Source organism: Mesitornis unicolor, unplaced genomic scaffold, assembly GCF_000695765.1.
Source record: "Mesitornis unicolor isolate BGI_N332 unplaced genomic scaffold, ASM69576v1 scaffold15242, whole genome shotgun sequence".
NCBI classification, from domain to species: Eukaryota; Metazoa; Chordata; class Aves; order Mesitornithiformes; family Mesitornithidae; genus Mesitornis; species Mesitornis unicolor.
This window is the reverse complement of record NW_010169964.1, coordinates 32247-47293: the sequence shown is the minus strand read 5'-3', so window position 1 is coordinate 47293 and position 15047 is coordinate 32247. Positions and strand designations below refer to the sequence as shown.

Genomic DNA, 15047 nt, shown 5'->3' with positions numbered 1-15047 from the left:
GAGTGGAAACTGGCCACGAAGTGTGGATATGCAGGAGCTGCTGAAGGTGGGATGGAGTCAGGGTTCGTTCCAGCTCAAGTTCAAGCCACACCCAAAAAAGTCTTGGGGTTTTGGATCTTTTCAAGCAGGAGAGAGTCGACAAAGGGATTGAGACAGATGGCTCAAACCTCAGCGGAGTGAGTGCTAAATGTGCCTGGGATGATCTCAGCCGGCCCCCAGAGGATGACGAAGACAGCAGGAGCATTTGCATTGGGACACAGCCACGGCGGCTCTCCGGGAAAGGTAAGAGGTCCTGCACCGAGTCACTGCCATGGCCTTTTGGGTTGTTTGCTCATGGGTCTGGGTAGTGGTCCCAGTCATGCAGCATCTTGGGGTTTGTAACAAACACCACAGCTGCCATGGCCCAGTATGTCTCAGGGGAGTGAAGTAAATTTTGATGTGGCCTCTTTGAGGAAAGCAGGAGAGAGAAAAAAGAGATCATTGCATTGTTTTGTCTAAATGCTTCTTTCAGTTTTTAGGCTATTTCTAATCTAAATTTGCAAAGTTAAACTGAGCACTGGGTGAAACCAGGACTGCAAACACCTGCAAGGTGAAGCAACTGCATTTTCCCTGGCTGCTTTCTTATTAACATTGTCACTTCTTGGGTGGCAAGTTGGACCTACACTGCACGTTGCCACAGCTGAACTGAAGTGACTTTTGCAAATACAGAACTCTGGAAAGAAATAAAATGTGGTGGAGTTCCCCTTTGCAGTGAGGTGCCATTGCAGGGTACAGATGTGATAGGCATTACACACACTTGAAATTATACATGTTACCTTTGAAATGGGTAAAGCGACATAAAATATGAAAGCTTGAGATTTCTTGAAATTAACAGTGGTTTTCACAGGAATGGTATCCTTCTTGTTTTTAAGTCCATGGCAAAATGGCATTTAAATGCATATAGGATTCTTTCTGGCTTCTGTGCAAATATTTTGAACTGCACCAGCTCTAAAAAGGCTGTTTTCTCTCAGCTCTTCAAATGAAAAGCCCAAGACAGGTATACATGATGATGTTTGTGTATCCTTTAAAAGATTCTGAAATAATTTGCTTTTTATTTTTCTCTACTCAATTCCCACATTTATGAAAAAAATATGAGGAAACTTCTGAGAAAGGTAGGAAAGCAACCAACTAAAGCATTTCGCCATTAGACACTATAGGAAAATGAAAAAGTAAAAAGACTGTGTCTGAACTGCATAATTTGCAGTTTATTTTCAAAAGGGAGCTTGAGGCTAAAGTTTGCCCTGCATAAAATTCCCTTCTTTTGCAGATCTTCTTGTAAATTAATCAACAGATTTGCAAAGCCAATTGCAAAACCTCGAGAACCTCTTTGCACTCGTTTGGTAAAGGAACAAATTCCCGTTATGCCTTATGGGAAAACTGACTTCCAGCACAAAGGCTGGAAGTGTCAGGAGGTTCTGCGAGAATTGCAGAAAGAGCAAACACCTCATTTGTGAAAGGACACAAAACCACTCAGAATTTCCTCATCAGGAGGGTTCACTACCAAAGGTTCCAGCTCTCCTTGCCTGACATAACATCACAGCCCAAACCAAAAGCATTCCATTTCACTCTATAAAGTGAAATAACTCCTAAGGTGCAGAAAGAGGAGTTAAGAATTCACCCTTAGCATCTCTTAATTTCTTTCCGAAGGGGATGAGTTTAGATGAAAGACACTGTAGAAACAGGCCTTGGGGAAAAAAAAAGCTGACATCTTCTTGTGTCTGTGATGGCTCTAAATCATGTCAAAAAAAATCTCTTTGCAGATACAGAGCAAATCAGGGAGACTTTGCGGAGAGGGCTTGAAATTAACAGCAAACCTGTTCTACCTCCGATAAATACACAAAGACAGAATGGGTTGAACCACGACCGAGCACCGTAAGTTTCACCCTGCACACTCAGATGGTGGAAGGAGGGAGGCGAAATTGCTCAGCATAGAGAACAGAGTTAAAACTGGATGGGAAAAGGCTTGGCAAGGGAAGAGGAAGGACAGCAGCAAATACTTGCAAAGCAAGAGGATAGAGGGAAAAGAATTCTTCAAGTGGGGTTAATGAGCTAGTACTCAGGAGGGCAGATTTTCAGAGGGATTTTAGTCAAATCTTCCTAATGCAGAGGGGCTCTGTGTTGTGTAGGACCTGCTCCTCACGGTGCACAGTGTTTAAAATCAGACTGGTCTGAGCCCTATACAATGTACTCTGGCAAACAGTGCTACGGTATCCAAAGAGCTAGGTGGCATAGATGAGCGTTTGCTGATATTTTTCCCTGAGCATTTTGTTTTCAAGCTCATAATTACAAACGGTTTGGTTAAAATGTTGATTTTTTTTTTTAAGTGACTTTGATCTTGCCTTGCTTGAGCAGGTAGGTACTGGCAGTAATTACATGCCAATACCACCTAATAGTGGTGGAGTCTAACAGTCTATAGACTAACAGGTGATTTACGTGGGACTAGGTGGGCCTGCAGATCTCCCCACATTGGTAACTTTTTACTTCAGTGAATCTATAGGAAATTACCTGTGGTTTCAAACTTTCTGCAATATCTGCACTTCCATCTTTTTGTGCTTCTCCCCTTCCCCTCTTAGGCTTATTTCAGTTGCTAGCTAAATGTCTTCCCATTAATTTTAATGTTTTCATCTAAATGCTACAGAAAGGCATGCATCTTTGCTGCACTCTTTCATCTTGGTATTTCCTTTGGTTCCTGGTCTCTGATGAACATTTGTGCTTTCTTGTTCCAAGAGTAAAGATCATCATGAAATCAGCTCTTTCCTGTAGTGCCAGGCAGGGATAGCATCCTGCTCTGTTTCAATTCCTGTTTCTTTCTTGATTCTTGCATTTGATGAGAAAAATATTCCTCATACTTGGTTAGGACCCTGATGTCCTTTCTTGTTCCGTTTTGTGTGTAACTTCTGATTTGCTTTACATAGGAATGTTTCTGAGTTGCCTAATCCTTAGGAGGAAGTATTATGCCAATTGCTGATGCTGTGTACTAATAAATTATAGGAAATATTGATGCTTATAAAAAAAAATCTCAAGTGGCTTTTTTATTGATTTAGTAAAAATCTTACTTTTGCTATATAGTAATTATATGGACCCAGATTCTGACCTGACTCAGATTTTGAGTCGTACTTCCCTGCCTGGAGGTTGGTCCCATTGGACCATTGGTTGGTCCTGTTGGTCGCACTGAAAAAATAAAATTATACCATCTGGTTTGCATGAATCACATGCAGCCTTTGAAGGCTCAAAAGTACTGAACAGGTTTTCTCACAGATGCTAGGCTCCTGCATGAATCCTCACTCCCAGTAAAGTCTCTGAGTTCACAGTGGTTGGGGACAACCAGAAACATTTGGGGTGCGCATCAGGTCAATGACACAGCTGATGGGTAAATCTTAATGCTGGGAGGCAGTTGTTGCTTAGATAAGAAAGCTTTACATTAGTCAGGGTAAGATAAACAGAGATATGCTCAAGACAGAGTGGTGAAAGGTTAGCAGAGGTCTAAGATGGAACACACAAATATTTACCTGGGATTTTAACTGTTCTGAGACAGAGAGGAAGGCAGGCCGAATTCAGAGCCTGATATCCGTGGCAGTGCTCTTTGTTGCAAATCTCTCTTACCTGCAGCAGCTGCGCACCCACCCTGCCTGAAGCCTGAATGGTAGGAATGGCTGGTTCCCAGCTTTCACCTCCTAGATCAATACATTTCTCTGAAGTCTTTGGTTACCACTGTGGAAACTGATAGCTAGCCTGTTTCTCCATAATAGCAATTCAGTTGAGGAAAAAAAGCTGTCAGCTGTGTGCCTTGGCAGCGGTTACTCTGGTGGTAGTTAGTATTGGAGGGATAGAGGAGATCTTCTCAACTTAAAACAGCAGTGTGTCCTAATGCTTTCTTCTTCCATCTTAGTGACTGCTTTGAGAGGAGTTTGGAAAAGGTCTTTTCCTACTTGTGCAGTGGCTTCTCTTTCCCAATTCATGTACCAGATACAATGGGACTTGTTCAATGTCAATGTATTGACTATACTGAGAGGGATGGTTTGTGCTGGAAAGCAGTGTTTACTCACAACCTCTAACTGGTACTTAAATCAGTCCTGATGATTACCCTTACTGCAGCTAAAACTTATCAGTCAGCATATTTTCCAGAACAGTGTGGTATAGATGAAGCAGAAAAGGAAGATTTTACCAGATCTCAGCCTTTCTTAATACACTGTTTCAGCATGTCTTATGCATCTGAGCAAAGTTTCTCAACGTGCTATTAAGTACATGAGCATGATCTGGAGACTTTCATCTCCAGCTGCTGCAGAGGCATGTAACTTGGGAGTTCAGCTTTTGCATGTAGTAATACACGCACATCCATGTTCCCTACAGGTCCCTGCAGTGGCAAAGGCTGAGACACAAAAGACACAAAACCCAGTGCAGATTTAGTCATTTCATCAGGTTTACAAGCACCTGAGATGAAGGACAGCTCTGCACACAGATCTAGTCTTCCTGGTGCGATCCTTGCTTGGGCCTGGTAGGGCTGGGACTCAGTTCTGTCCTTCTCTGCAAACGTTGTGTAATCAAAGGCAAGTCATTTAGCTATTGAGCTTCAGTTCTGAATCTATAAAATGGGACTAATAACAATGTCATCTTTTGAGGCACCACGAGGATAAATATGTTAATGATTACGAGGTGCTGGCTGATGAGAAGCAGGCTTGTGTGTAATCATATCCTGCACTGTACACACCAGACCATAAAATATCAAACCCGTGGTTCGTTGCAAGGGTCCTGTGAATAACCAGTGCATTAGAGGCTCCTCAGGAACTTGACAGAAACACTCCGTTAGGGCATGGCACATTGTTCCAAACGTACTTTCCATAGGAAGCACTGCAGAACCCCAGGCTGTCAAATTAGCACCCAGCTGACATTAGGATGTTAAAGTCTGACACTGACTCTAATGGCTTTGTGCGGAAGAGGAATGTGCTGTTTATTTATCATAGATTTGCAGCCACCAACTGGTTTCCTAGTAGTTTTCTTCACTTTCTTTTATCCTAACTCTACCACCCACACACAATAATCTATCAGGGTATAAAGCAGACTACCTGTTCTGCATTCAGCATCACAAAATAGTATCAGAAACACTCAAACTTTTGAATATTTATTTGTATGAAATGTGAAGGATGAAAATTCCATACAGATCTCCCTGTCTTTGGTAGTTACGAGTTTTCAGTGCTTATGCAAAAGCCTCATATTTTTTGGTTGCAGATAGGGCTTGATTCAGTGTTCTGGCTCCAGCAAAGCTCATACTTACATGTTAAGCGTGCATATTACCAGTTGTTCACTGTCCCAGAGTCCTAAATAAAAAAGTTCCTTTGAGAAAAAGCTGGTTTCTGTCAAAACCCTGTTGGGCAGCTGTAGTGCTTTGATTCATTAGTGTTATTACTGTAGACTGTGTAGCCCTTTTTCTCCTAAGGATATGAATAAAAGCTCTCTTAATGCTTAAAACTGCATTGGACATCTGTTTCTCAAAATGACTGTTAGCTCAGTTCATAAGCAGCCATTAAATCAGTTCGTACGCATTAAACAAAAGAACATGTAAATTAATCTTTGGAAACATGACTAACCATTTCAACTATAGGTAACATAATACTCTTGATTACTGCTTGGAAAAATGAGACTTGTATGAATACAAATGTACTTTACAGTGGCACGTTATTTATTTCTTAGGACCCATCAGCTTGCTAGGTGCTGTTCAGACAGACAGAAAGGCAAGGCTCCCAGTTTCCTGAACTGTGCAGATGCATTCCTGTTGGATACAGTGAGCTCTTACCAGTGAGGAACATTCAGATGTCAGACTAAACACTGCTGCTGTTAAGACCTCGGTGGGCTGGAAGCTCCAGATGTCAAAGATCAGTGACACTTGTGGAGTCCTGCTTCATTTGCTATCTAATTTCTTGGTGTAATAAGTTCTGGGGCCAAGTCTTTAATTGTTCCTGGCAATTAGCTCTGTGTTCTCCCATAACGGTAGGTGAGTACTATCTCGACTTTACAGATGAGGACAGAGGAGTTCATTTGCCACAGTTGCAGTGAGAGCCAGGGCAGGGATAGGGGAATTTTTTACCTTTTCCACCACCCCTCAAGGGTCCCCTTGATCACACAGTGTTGCTGAAAGTGATGTTTTTCAAAAAGCCCCTTGGCTGACTCAGACTATTCTACTGCTCCTGTCAGCTGAGGCACGGAGTAGAAACCTAGAGCTAGCACCCTGCATAACCACACATATTGAGGCTAAAATTATCAGTAATTGCTGCATTTAATTGTTCCAGGATTCAAGTAAAGCCCATGTGCATCCCCAGTGTCTGAAGGTGAGGCTTGAGTGGTGGAAAAAGGTCTCCCAAGGCTGTGTTACTTCAACAAAACACAAGGCTTTTCCAGCATTTCTCTACTGTTTATCGCTCTCCTTCTCAAGAAGGATAAAGTGGTGTGATTCAACATGCTTGGTTCCCATATTTCTCTCTGGGATGTCCAAGATAGCTGTGCCTGCACTGGACCCATCATGCACTGTGGTCATTTGTCCAGGGATCCACAACAGTTGCCCCAGAGACCTCAAATCCCATCTGCATTCAATTTTCCGGCAGAAAGACAGGTTGAGTCTAAGGAAACCTGACCATATGGCAGCTCTGTGCCCATGTGCTAATTCCATCCAGCCCTGAGCAGTTTTCAGCTCTGCAGGGAAATGAAGGTGGGTTCCTGGCAAACAGAGCAGGGAACAACCCTGCGGCAGGTGGGGCTGGCAGGACTGTCCCGGCTGTGACCTCCTGGTGCACTGCACTCTGAGCATCTCAGGTTGTTACCCTTCCCTTGTGGGAAGCAGGAGGAGTTGTGTCACTCCCAAAGTCCTCCCGGGGTAACCCCAAACTGTCACATGGTGTGCCCAGTTTGGCGCACATGAGTAACAGTGGCACTGCTTGCAGAACTGGAGTCCGCTGCCCACGTAGTTCCTCTGACTTGGTAAATAGGGCATGCTGATTTCTCCTTTCAGCAAGTAGCATTGGGTCAATACACATTAACAAGCTCCATCTGAGCAGCATTTCTGAGGAAGCTCTGATGGTAATACCAAGATGTAGGATTTGCTTCGAGGCGAGTCTGCACTTTGCTTCTCCCAGTTGCGCTGGGTTTTGATTGCTGCTTTACTTGGGCGGAGGGGAGCTGTTGTCTGTGTAGCTGGTTTCCTGTCTTCAGTTCTTGGAGGCAAACTTTTATATAAAGGGGAGCATTTCAGCGTTCTCTGAAACTGTCTAGTTCTGGCTAGACTTTCTGATTCTGCAACCACTAAGCAGTAAGTTTCCAATCCAGTCTTGCTTATTTAGGCATGCTCTCTCATCAGGACGCCATTCAGCGGTGTCTTGCTTGAGTAAGGAATGCTGAACGGGGGGAGGCAATATACTTTAGGGAGTGTCTCTCAGCATGAGGCTGAGTGCTGGGTGACAAGCGTGCGAACTAGAAAAGCAAATGTGTGGAAAACCAGTGTCAGTAGAAGTGCAGAGCGGTCACCATGCTAATAATTTGCACTTCTGCATAGCTTTCCCCATCTAAGAATTCAAAGTGCTTCGCAAACATTGACTTAATCCTTGCAACACCCCTACGTGCAAAAATGTCTCAGTTTTACAGACGGGGAACCTGAAGCATAAAAGAGTTGTTTGACTTTGCCCATGAGCCTGCAGGGTGCCAGCGGCACAGCCTAAATCTCTCAATCCCAGTTCAGCTGCAGGTCTGGAACAGTCTGGCCCCTGCTAGTACTGACAGTAGTTATTATGCAGCTTTCCAAAGGGATATGTGAGTGGCAAGAAGATTGTTGCTGCTGGCATTGTCCTTGGAGCCCTTCCGTGCCAGGAAATGCACAGAGAACATCTTCACCATCCGGTTTGACCAGGATGAGGAGCATCCAGGTCTGAGCACTCAAGCTAGCCTTGTCTCAGTCTGACCACAGCCAGAGCTGTGTAGCCGTGTCCTCCCCGTTTCTGCACTTGCCTCTGTAAGTCTGTGACATCTCCCATTGCTCTGTGTGCCAAGATGCTTACGGCTCTTTCCCACAACTGCTGGTTTGCCCTTCAGGGGAAACTGTGGGAAAGACTCTGGAAGATTGCCGGCACTTAAGTGATCTTTGACCATATCTTCATTAGGGAGTGAGGAGGTTTGAAATAGCCACGTTTGAGAAGGGAAGAAAGGAGGGGGGGAAGAAGAGGGGGAGGAAAAAGTGTTCCAACCTTTCTTTCCCAGCTGTGACAGCTTGCACGAATGGTTTGCATTTGCTAGCTCATGGTGCTGGGTTTTGTATCAAGGAAGCAACGAACAGTGGCTGTAACTCAGGTTAGTGATGCAGTGGGCATCTGCTCCTAAAAAGAGCCCCACTTCTACAAAGAGTCCCTGCCATGGCCCGCTCCCAACAGCGCGTCCTTTGTCATTTTGATACCTGGGAGGGTAACTTGGAAATGCAGCGAAATTATGCTCCACGTCAGCAATGGAACTTGGAAAGGAACTGAGACCTCCTTCCGTGACAGATCCATGAGATCAAGCGCTCTGAACAGAAATCAGAACGCAAACGCAAGAATAAATAAACCTTTCTTAATCCCATCAACCTGGTTCTTCTTGTATCCTATAAAGTAACTGCCAGTGGGGTTGCTTGAGAAGAGGTTGTTATAAACATGACTTATAGGGAGGGGACATCCAAACTTTGTGCAACCCAGTGATTGCATTGGCGACTTTCCAGGATCCCCACGGGCTGCTGCTAATTGGCATAAAATGAAGCAGGTTGCAGCCACCCTCATCTTTAATACAAAGAGAGGGCCTGCGGGAGGGGACAGGTTCCAGCGTGTGGCCGCTCACATCAAGAGGGAGCACAGCACACCGGGACATGTAGTCTCCTCTGGCTCTTTCTCCCTGTTGACAGAGGTCTGGGGGAGCTGCAGGCCACATTGGACACCTTTGCAAAGGTTTGATCGCTCCTCTCTCAAATAAAAGAAAAATCAAGTATGACTTTGGTTAAGTCAATGGACTGTTACTCAGTATTCACAAGAATTAAAAATAAAAAAAACGCAACAAGCATAATTTCCTCCCTCTCTCCTCCACCCAGAAGCAGACTGCTGGTAGAAACCAAGCTGGAAAAAATAGTTGAAAGTCAGCTAAAGTCACCTTGGTAACTGCAGCAATACACTTGCCCAGAACAGGAGACATCAAACCCAACTACAAACAGCTTTAAAGAAACAAAAAGAATGTAATCATCTAAAGAATTAATCTGACAACTGCCCACGTTTACACCTCCCACAAGCTCCCAATCAGAGGGAAATGCGCTTTAATCTCCTCCAACTCCCCTCCAGTTTCACAAAACACGAGATATGCAGTCCTTAAACTGGGGCATTTCCGGCGTGCTGCTTCCATTTAAATCTACTGCCTTTCCTAATGCAGCAGCCCTGGCTTTTGCAGACTTGTTTTTTCTGGACACTGAGAAACATGGATTTTTTTTTGTGTGGGTAGGATGAAGTATTGTATCTGGAATAGACAAAGTTTGCAACATTTTACGTGATAGTCAGCTAGATCTTAGTCATAACAAATAAAACTCCACTGGCTTTTGCTGCTGATTTATTTGGTGATGGGGTGGAGGAAGTAAAAGCTTAGGGGTGGCTGACAGTCATAAAACCAGAGATGTTAGTGTTAGAAAGCAAACTTTTTCTACGTTTTCTTCTGAGGCTGAAAACTACAAGCTGTGGATGGCAGTGTGTGTTACAATGTGAACTTGTTATTAATAACAACCTAGAAGTCCTGCTGGCCATCACCCTTTGGAAGGGTCAGCACAAGGATTTCCATTCCCAAAGGGAGAATTTTAACACGTCTTTTTGAGTCCCTGTGTAATGCGACATCTTCCAGAGTCTGAAAGTGATGGCACTGTGGCCTCTTGATGTATTATGCACAGTTCACAACACATCCAGAAGTGCCTGCCACATAAAGCTCTGCTTTAGAAAGGCATATATACAAGGCTGGTTTCTGCTGTTGGAAGTTCGCCCTTAACTTTAAATAGCTGAAATTGCATGAGCGCCACTAAAGTGAAACACGAAACACAGAGACCGTGACTATTTTGGAAAAGTTTTGTGGAAAGGATTAATAATTTCACTTCATTCAAAGTTTTAACTACCATTTTGCTGCACTCCTTCACCTTTTTGACAGAAGGGCTGGTTACTTATTAATGTGAAGTCATAATTATTGACAGCGTTAAAGTCATGACAGTTCCGTTTGATAGTTATACATTAGTCAACATATTTTCTTGAGCGTGTAATGACAAACAGCGTTTGCTGTTTTTAATAAGACTGAGAAAGCTTTGCCCCTTGTCTCCAGAATATTGTCGTCATTCCTATTATTGCATTAACAAGTGGAGGCTGTTTCCCCTCCGGACCGTGGGCCCATTGTGCTGGCAACTGTACTGGCCAGCATAGTGGAAAGCTAAAAACCCACCTTCAGCTCAGGGGAATTTGGAACCCCGGGGCATGGGGAACTGTCCTGCAGCTGTCTGTCCTACCGAAGCATGAACCTACAGCAGCGGTTGCCTGGGAGGCTGTGTTATGGGACGTGCCCAGCGCGCTTAGGCAGTCCAGGTGAGAAGGGCACAGTTGCTTTTGTGTGTAGCAATAACATTGCTGTAAAACTCCTGATCTACTCCAGGGTGCATAAACTCTGGAGCTGCATTTAACGAGTGCGAGCTTATGGCCTGCTTGAAAATCATGTGTTGCTAATGGCTGACCCTTTTGGTAGAGATTGATAAATGAATGATTGGAAGCGGTAGACCACAGGCTGACTTTCCCACAGCTCACTGTGTATATAAGATCTGATAAGGAAGTTGAGGCAAAGCTTAGCTTAAGGTCAACTGATCATTAATCAACTGTAACTGCACTTCTCAGGTAATCAGCCCGCAAAATGCTGGCCCACTCCACTCTTTGAAGACCCCACCTACAAAGAGCTGTAAAATGTTTGCTGAAGTAGATTAAACACAGCTTTAAGTGCCACCTATAGACTACAAAGCATGTTGTGTTTTTGCTTCAGGGTTAACCCACCAGACTGACACTCTGTTGACTGTCACTCAATCAGCCCACCCCATGCATAAGCTGTATCCTGACCTACTGTGTCCTTGCTGGGTCCATTACTGCTTTTGTGTGGTGCTGAGACAGAACGTGGGATATGTTTTACAGTTTTTTATCTTGTGCTGCTCTTATTTTTTTTCCTGCATGTCTCTGACCTGGCCATGCAGGTTATTTAGAGAAAGGCACTGTGAGATGCCAGTTTATCTTGAATCCTCATTGCAGAGTGGGCAGCTCAGCAGCCTGGGTGAAAGGCTCACCTGGGACTGGGTGATCTGGCAAGGCAATAGACTGATCTGCTGACACTGAACTGCATTACTATGTGTGTGGTGGATGGGGGTAATTTTGGGACAGCACCCAAATGTAAAAACAAGTAGAGGTGTGATCTAAATCAGCTTATGAGGGTCAAGCTGTTTCTTTACAATTATTTCCAGATGTACATTAAAGATGGCTCCGCTTGGGTGGAGGAAGGATCCAGGCTTGTTTTAATGGTGTTCCCAAATGGAGCCACAGCCCGATAGCCTTGTTTGGGTTTTGGTCTGTCTGCCACAATAGAACCACATTGTGATAAAACATCTTCCAGCTCCCTCCTGCATTCCCTGTCCCCTCTTCTGGTGACTCTGTACTACAGAAACGATCTGAACAAAGGCTTTCCTCTGTTAATGTGGAATGCCAGGTCACAAAAATATAAATCACGTATCAGTCACATCACATCAGTCCATGTTGTCTGCAAAAATCAGAACAACTCCCTGCCCTTCATTCTTTGTTCTTGACTATCAGGTAAGGGATTATGATGGTGGTCTTTGAACATATAAAGTGTTTACGGTCAAGTACTTTGAGATATACCAGGATTCTGTCTGGCAAAGTTCCTAATCATGTAACAACATAACCTTTAGTCGTAGCTTCACAATATGCTGGCCTTGCAGGAATGAATTAATAAATAAGAAAGCAAAGCTGTATTGTCTTAAAGCAGCCCCACTTACAAGGGAAAGCAATCTGCAAATGTACTACTCATCACATGTAGACACCATCTTTTGGCCGTTGCATTTAGTGCTGTTGGAAACGTAGCGTTCTCAAAACCTTGGGGTTGAATTGTGAAGAGAAATTATTTGGAGACAATTGTAGGGATGCCTCAGACCTCAAAGATACTTGGGCAAGGGCATAAGGGACTGGACAACTCTTTCCTGCAGGCCACTGCCTGAAAAATCCTGAAGATAAAGCAAAACCAGAAGGGCACACCTTGTAATTCTTCCAAGCCATATTATAGTGGTTTCAGGGTTTGGAGAGTCTAGTTTTGCTCCAGTTCTTCCCAGAGATTTTATTTCTTGTGTGCTGGGAAGGGATGCACTATGTGTGTGCACCAATTCAGATCCTAGATCTTCAAGCCAAGGTGAAGAGCTGCATGCTGCGACCAGTAGTCGGAGGGAGGCTGTGTCTCTGTAGGGCTGATGAAAACTCAGATGTGTCTTCATAACAGCTTGCTCCTGTGTCCTTCAATGTTTGCACAATTGCTCTGAAATGCAGCAGAAATAGCACACAGTGCTGAAATCCTAAATATATGCATTTTGTCTCTCCTCTTAGAAGCCGTAAGGACAGCTTAGAAAGCGAGAGCTCAGCAGCTATCATTCCTCATGAGCTAATCCGCACAAGACAGCTGGAGAGCGTACACCTGAAATTTAACCAGGAGTCCGGAGCTCTCATTCCCCTCTGTCTAAGGTGAGTGAAGTCATCGTCCTCCTCCTCAGCCTGTGCTAACATGCCACTTTTGCCTTGTGGCATTGTTTCACCATACAGCCATGCATGCAATGGGTCTTCAAAGGCCAAAGCTGAGATATTTTGCCAAAAGACATTAGAAACATATGATTCTTTGCGTGTGTGTTCATCATGGTAAGATTGTTACTCATTCGTTTTATGTCCTCTAGTGTACTTTGAGTGCTGAAATAGGACAGGGTTAGTACAGGGATTTTTTTATTAGTCTAATGCTGGCAACTCTGTGATAAAGAAGGTATGTTTTACTATATTCTGTCAAAGAAAACTCTTTTAAGCTGTTAATTCTGGTTTACAGACTCAGACACAAGTCATTGTGCAAAGCCCATTTGCAGTCAGTTTATGCAGGCAAGTGTGCTTTTTAGACAAGTTATGTCACTTGCATCATTGAAAGAACAAATTATCGCATGCGTATTCTACACGTCACGTTTTGAAGGTTCAGGCTGCGCATACCACTGTAAGTGGCTTTTGCAGGTTTCTACAACTTCAGTCAGCGCTATTTTTAAAAATACCTGTGGCAAATATAATCCTTAACATAAAGATGAACTGTGGGGTAGAGACAGATGATTGCAGGTGACTGAGTTACTTTAGCTTAATGATTTACATGTCTGTAGTATCCAAGTTAGCAGCAGCAGGTGCACACTCGCCAGTGCCTGTTGAGAAACCAATGGGATAGTTAATACGAGTGTATTTTATTTTACATCACAAATACGTGAACACTCTGTCCTGATCAGTTACCACAGCTCAGTTGACCAGCAGTAACTCATCAAGCCACTGTGACTCTGTTAGGCGCTATATATCTTACCTGAAGTTTTCCCCTTTGCATGTTGGAAGCCATGCATGCTCATCTACCAGAGCCATGATTACCCCTGTGAAAAGCACTGAATGATAAAAAAGAGACCACAGATGGTCATGTATGTATATTTTCTAGGCATTTGCTTAAGTAATACAAGTTACATTTGTGAAGCACCAGGGCAGTGGATCACTAGGTATTGTCACGGTAGACGAGTTTGGCCCCACCAATGAGCCTGCTTAGAAATGCAACTTTACATTCCCACATGATGTGGAGTCTGGATTCTCTTCTGCAGTTTTTACCTTACTGAAAGACAGGCAGTCCCCTGCTCTTACATACATCAGCACCTCATCATGGGGACAGGCATGCAGTGGGATTTAGATGTATTCTAGTTTTGTAACAAGGCCCTGAGATTGAGGAGGGAGATAAGAGGGAACTCCTTGCCACAGGAGGAGGCTTGTGACCTGCTTTGTGAAGCAAATAATGTCTGTATTCCTGAAAAATTAATAGTTGCTGCCTTCAAAATGGTTTCCCATGCTGATGGCGGAAGCTATCCTCTTCATCATTCTGTTGAATGCTGCTCACACTCTCTCAATTCACACACAAATGTTTTATTCCCCAGGGGAAGGCTCTTGCATGGACGGCACTTTACGTATAAAAGTATTACAGGTGATACAGCAATCACGTTTGTATCAACGGGAGTAGAAGGAGCCTTTGCTACAGAAGAGCACCCCTATGCAGCACATGGACCGTGGTTACAAGTGAGTGAGCCTCCTTCCTTTTTCTCCCTCCTTTACTGTGTCCTAAAAATGATCCTGCTAAGGACTCGTAGTTTAGAAGTGTAACAAACCTGTATTTTCTGCCACAACATCTCTCATAGCTCTTGCATATTTTCAGTTATTTTGGACTCAAAAAATAATAGAGATCTGTTACTATTTATATTCATGGAACTCAAATTTATGAGCAGTGGCTGGAAAGTTCAGAACTCATCTGTGAATACAGTAGTGCCCATTTCCTGGAGTCAACGAACACTTTGCAGGTTGTATTTACTCTTCATTTCTTCCAGAAAGGAATTTGGGGAGGCAGAGTGGAATTACCTAAACAAGAATGGAGCCAGGGCGGAAGAGCTAGAAAGCTGTGGGACTGTGATCCATCTCAGTTTTACATCATCCCTAACAGGAGAGCAGCACAGAGAGCATTGCTTCTTCCAGTTTTAGCTCTTTCCTATTGATTCTTTGACAAAAGCTCGTGGTTGCTTGAAGCACCCACGCATTTTCTGCACCCAGATATTTTCTGTATCACAGATTTTCCTTGGAAACTCCCCATCTGCTTGGTGTTGAGGGTCAGCCCTATGGAGCCGTGAT

General features: G+C 43.8%; 1 protein-coding gene across 1 annotated transcript in view; it reads left to right on the top strand.

Moving 5' to 3' along the window:
• The window catches only part of SUFU (suppressor of fused homolog (Drosophila)), an 84320-nt gene that overhangs the window by 53253 nt on the left and 16020 nt on the right, over positions 1 to 15047 (top strand). The window contains exons 6-9 of the mRNA XM_010179537.1: positions 129 to 282; positions 1800 to 1911; positions 12705 to 12839; positions 14306 to 14444. Of these exons, the coding sequence (XP_010177839.1) occupies positions 129 to 282; positions 1800 to 1911; positions 12705 to 12839; positions 14306 to 14444 (540 nt within the window). The remainder of the gene's footprint in view (positions 1 to 128; positions 283 to 1799; positions 1912 to 12704; positions 12840 to 14305; positions 14445 to 15047) is intronic.